Source organism: Oncorhynchus kisutch, unplaced genomic scaffold (assembly GCF_002021735.2).
Source record: "Oncorhynchus kisutch isolate 150728-3 unplaced genomic scaffold, Okis_V2 scaffold1040, whole genome shotgun sequence".
In the NCBI taxonomy this organism is placed as follows: Eukaryota; Metazoa; Chordata; class Actinopteri; order Salmoniformes; family Salmonidae; genus Oncorhynchus; species Oncorhynchus kisutch.
Genome location: NW_022262985.1, coordinates 26069 through 31433, shown reverse-complemented (window position 1 = coordinate 31433; position 5365 = coordinate 26069). Strand labels below are relative to the sequence as shown.

General features: G+C 43.0%; 1 protein-coding gene across 2 annotated transcripts; it reads left to right on the top strand.

Moving 5' to 3' along the window:
- Window positions 1-949: 949 nt before the first annotated feature.
- On the top strand, window positions 950-4170 carry LOC116364221 (L-rhamnose-binding lectin CSL3-like). 2 transcript variants are annotated; one of them, XM_031817469.1, is made up of 9 exons: window positions 950-1077; window positions 1337-1372; window positions 1453-1497; window positions 1638-1773; window positions 1900-2018; window positions 3255-3299; window positions 3400-3535; window positions 3613-3720; window positions 3940-4170. In XM_031817469.1, exons 1-8 carry the CDS (start codon window positions 1047-1049, stop codon window positions 3716-3718), a joined length of 654 nt encoding a protein of 217 aa, XP_031673329.1. In that variant the 5' UTR covers window positions 950-1046; the 3' UTR covers window positions 3719-3720; window positions 3940-4170. The 2 variants fall into 2 exon arrangements, with proteins under 2 accessions (XP_031673329.1, XP_031673328.1); XM_031817468.1 differs by having other exon boundaries at window positions 951-1077; window positions 3969-4170.
- The last annotated feature ends 1195 nt before the right edge of the window (window positions 4171-5365 follow it).

Here is a 5365-nt window from a genome sequence, read left to right as displayed (position 1 = left end):
AGGTCTGCACAACGCATCACCGGGGGCAAACTACCTGCCCTCCAGGACACCTACACCACCCGATGCTACAGGAAGGCCATAAAGATCATCAAGGACATCAACCACCCGAGCCACTGCCTGTTCACCCCGCTATCATCCAGAAGGCGAGGTCAGTACAGGTGCATCAAAGCTGGGACCGAAGAGACTGAAAAACAGCTTCTATCTCAAGGCCATCAGACTGTTAAACAGCCACCACTAACATTGAGTGGCTGCTGCCAACACACTGTCAATGACACTGACTCAACTCCAGCCACTTTAATAATGGGAATTGATGGGAAATGATGTAAATATATCACTAGCCACTTTAAACAATGCTACCTTATATAATGTTACTTACCCTACATTATTCATCTCATATGCATACGTATATACTGTACTCTATATCATCGACTGTATCCTTATGTAATACATGTATTACTAGCCACTTTAACTATGCCACTTTGTTTACATACTCATCTCATATATATATACTGTACTCGATACCATCTACTGTATCTTGCCTATGCTGCTCTGTACCATCACTCATTCATATATCCTTATGTACATATTCTTTATCCCCTTACACTGTGTATAAGACAGTAGTTTTGGAGTTGTTAGTTAGATTACTTGTTGGTTATTACTGCATTGTCGGAACTAGAAGCACAAGCATTTCGCTACACTCGCATTAACATCTGCTAACCATGTTTATGTGACAAATAAAATTTGATTTGATTTGATTTGAGAAGCTCCACCTAGATGGCTACTTTGTTGGAAGCCCTCAGTGGCAATGTTCATGCCAACATGGATTTCATCCATCTAGAGTCCTCTATCTAACTCCATGAGACTGACTCAATAGCCAGGTTTTGACCACCAAACGCAGGCCCCTAATTGCAATGAGGTGCACCTGGAGACAAATAGATACACCTGGGTAAATTAAGACATGTCACATAACATAAATACCAGGTGTATTGGATCTTGTTATCATCAGTTGCATTTTCTCTGTTAGTACCACTCCTGTACCTGGCATCATGTGCATTTTGAGACTGACGGTGGTCACATGTGAGTATACAAAATCTGTATCTGATGCAGATTAGAATTTAAATATATATGACAATGTTTGTATTTGTGAGTGAAAAGAAGTACATGTAATATGATTTGAGGGACATTCAGTTCCTTTTGGGCAAAAAGGTATTCAAAGCATGGAATATGAGACCAAATGCTGAACTTGCGTATAGAGACCAATGCTGAGTTGTAGCTTCATGGTCCAAGTGCATATGATGTTGAATGTTGCTGAACTAGCTGTGTGATGTTGTTTCAGTGCTGGCTACAGCTTGCTGCACACTAACAGATGGAGGTACTGTATGTAATAATGATGATACTACTTAACCAAGCTAATGTGAGTGGTGTGTAATTCCTGTTTATTTGTCCTGGCAGCAATCAGCATCACGTGTGAAGGCTCTGATGCTTTACTGCAATGTGGTAAGCTAGTCCACACTGCTGAACAGTATACTCACCGACCACCTATGATCGTTTATACTGTAGATTAGCGTCACTAGCCCACACCATAGAGACCCATACTTGGCTCTCCTTCGTGCCTCACTGTTCTCCATCTCCCTCAGATGGAGGTAAGATCCATATCAAGCGTGCGAACTACGGTCGTCGTCAACACGATGTTTGTTCTATTGGGCGCCCTGATAACCAACTCACCGACACCAACTGCCTCAGCCAATCCTCCACCAGCAAGATGGCAGAAAGGTACTAGAACCTGTAACTCCTTGGCTGTAGTGTAAACAACCACCAGCAAGATGGCAGAAATGTGCTGGAACCTGTTGTGTTTACCTGTATGAACTCATGACCTCAACATGTCTTTGAAACACACAGATGCGGTGGGAAGAGCGAGTGTATTGTCCCTGCATCCAATTTCGTTTTTGGAGACCCCTGTGTCGGGACTTATAAGTACCTGGACACCAAATACTCCTGTGTCCAACAGCAAGAAACAAGTCAGTCTCTGAATGTGTGCTAATAATATTTAGTATTTAATATTTAGTGTTGGTATGACTGTGTCATGTTGGGACATTGTTTAATTCTCCTACCCACTTTTAATCTTGTAAAAAAGTAAGCTCAGCTGATTGCTAGAAAAGGAATATAATGGGTTGGTTCCCCTATGGTACCAGCTTGTTAACTTTGTTTCTCCAAGTGTAAACCACCCTCAACTGCTAACTAACCCTAGCAAGCTGTGGATATGCAACTTGTTTAGTTTGAGTAGCCTATAGGGAGGTCAGAGACCTGGCAGTGTGGTGCCAAGATGCCGAAGGAACTGGTAGTGGACTACAGGAAATGGAGGGCTGAGCCCTTCCCTGCCAGGAGGCTAAAAGGATTGGTGTCAGCCCTCCGATTCTGAATTCTACACCATTGAGAGCTTTTTGACTGGCTGCATCACCACTAGGTATGGCATCTGACCACAAGGTGCTACAGAGGGTATCGCGTACGGCCCAGTACATCAGAGGCCGCGCTCCCTGCATCAGGATTTCGACACCACCTGTGTCGGCAGGCTCTACATTGTCAAAGACTCGCACCCCCCAAGTTATACTGGTCTCTGCTACTCCATAACAAATGGTACGGCTGCACCAAGTCTGGAACCAACAGGACCCTGAAAGGCTTCTACTTCCCCCAAGCCTTAACTGCTGAATGACTATCTGCATTGACCCTTTTTGCAGTAACTTTTTTGACTTGTCTCATATGCTGCTGCTGTTCCTTGTTAAATTGACATATCTAGCTCAATTAGCCAGCAAGAACATGGAAGGCAAGTGTCAAGCTTATATGATGCTTGTGCACTTAATCTGGTTTACCATGTTTCAGTGAACGGTAACTAGCTAGCGCAACTCCTACAGTTTTGCAGGGTTTATAGCCAATCTGACAGATGGCACAAACTGCACAGATTGGGTGTAGCGGGGTCGACTTTATTTTTTCAACAGTTTAGGTCTAGCCAGCCAGTTTGCTTAAAATGTTAGCATTTCGAGAACTGCTCATAAGGAAGTGAAACTAAAAGGTAACGGTGGAAGATGACGCGCCTAACTTTTTGTACTTTGGTTCATGCTAACGAGTTTATAATGACTTTTAGAAAAATGCACCTGAAATCAACATTCCCTGTCAGTGCGCATCACTAACACTTCACCAGGCTAATGTATGTCTTAATTTGTCTGGCCAGTGGTGTAACTCCTGTGTTGTCTTTGCAGTAAGCAGCATCATATGTGAAGGCTCTGATTCTCAACTACTATGTGGTAAGCTGGTCAACACTACCGTACAGTTTAATCATGTGGTGCCGTGTATATTAGTCACTAGCCCACACCAACACCAAGGTTTGTCCTTTCTCTTCCTCAGATCGAGGTGAGATCCGTATTCAGCGTGCCAACTATGGTCGTCGTCAACACGATGTGTGTTCCATTGGGCGCCCACATCAACAACTCAAAAACACCAACTGCCTCAGCCAATCCACCACCAGCAAAATGGCAGAAAGGTACTGAAACCTTCAGTGTGCATTTAGCTGTAGGAAGTCATTGGCTGTGGTGTTAACCTCTACCTGTTGACACACAGGTGTGATGGAAAGCGCCAGTGTATCGTCAAGGTATCCAACTCTGTGTTCGGTGACCCCTGTGTCGGAACCTATAAGTACTTGGATGTGGCTTACACCTGTGACTGAATGTGAGTTTTGTATAGGTGCACATGACTGGGAACTAGAATTCGTGTTGTATTTTACCTTTATTTAGCATGGCAGTTAAGAACAAATTCTTAATTTCAATGATGGCCTAGGAACAGTGGGTTGACTGCCTGTTCAGGGGCAGAACGAAATATTTGTACATTGTCAGCTCATGATTTGTACTTGCAACCTTTCGGTTACTAGTCCAACTCTCTAACCACTAGGCTACCCTGCTGACGATTTTGTCTTGCAGGATATCTTCCTGGGGAACCTGAAGATGTACAAGGCTTCTGGGATATCTTCATCAGGTCGTGCTGTTTTCCTCCAACCCGTGTACATTGTGCTGAAGCATTTCTTAAACAATTTCTGAACTGTGGCTGAATTAAACGAAGCGGCAGGAAGACGATACTAGTTGCCTCTTGTACATTAATAAATGTCACACCAATATTACTGAACATGTGTCCTTTATTCTCTCTTACTGGTCCTAATTCGTATGCATCAACAGCTAATCTGGTCACAAAGCAGGCCTGGATAGGTAAACATTTTAATACAATGTGTAGACTCTACAAACCTTGCTCGTTAAGTGGTTGGCTCATGAACCAAATGTTCCCTTTCTGTGTAGATTCAGTTTGACTATTTCATCTGGTAATAAACATACTTACAGGGAAGCTGCCCAACCACATCACATTAGTCATCTAACAGCCTCTTAGCCAGAGACACAAAGGGTCAACGGCACGTCGACAGATCTCCCACTGTCAAATGGGGACCTGACCGATACAGCCCTCCAAGAGCTGCCCCTCAAGCATCAGATTCCACCCTGAGAAATACATTGAATTCCATTCCCTGCCCATGCACCACCAATGAACGAGAAACATACAGGCCAATATAACAGCAAGGCCAACGATGTATGGAACCATGTCCATCTATGAGCATTTGAATGAGTGTATGCATTTGTACAAACACCTGCATGGCATCAGCCTCAACTGTATCAACAAAGCCCCTCAGTGTCATTCAAATGTATTTGTATTTGGAATTAATTTGACATCTGTCTATCCTTTGCCCAGCAACTCCACTCCCCCTTATCTCCAATTCCACATCCCAAACCTCAGCTTCCCTTAGCCCATCCCACCTGTCTCTGCTGGCCAGACACTACGCAGCATATTTCAACTATGCTGTGATTAACATACAATTTCTATTGAATAGACTACAGATTGAGTTGAGAAACTATAATTATTATTAATTGACTTGATCTCAAAGGATATTTAGTGTCAATTTTAGATCAATGTTTTGCATTTTCAACCATTCCTGAGAAGCTACTTGCGGGAAATACTAAAATAAATGGTCAATTGATTCTGTACTCAACAAAATCTGCATTAGCTGAAAAGCACAAGTCTTGAATCAACTCATAAACCCTGTCCCATGGAATCGGTAAATCAAATATCGCTTCCCAACTATTTTGCAGTCTAAATGACATAACATCCTGGTCCTCAAATGAAACTGGTATGCAATTTGTATTCCTCTGCAAGTTCTGATAATTTATATTGGGCAGACAGACCACTTCCCTACCTCCTCTTGCTGCCACCTGCCTCCATTTTTGGGGTAATGCTGTAATCAATTGGTTATAATCTTGGACTGAGTAGACCTTTCCAA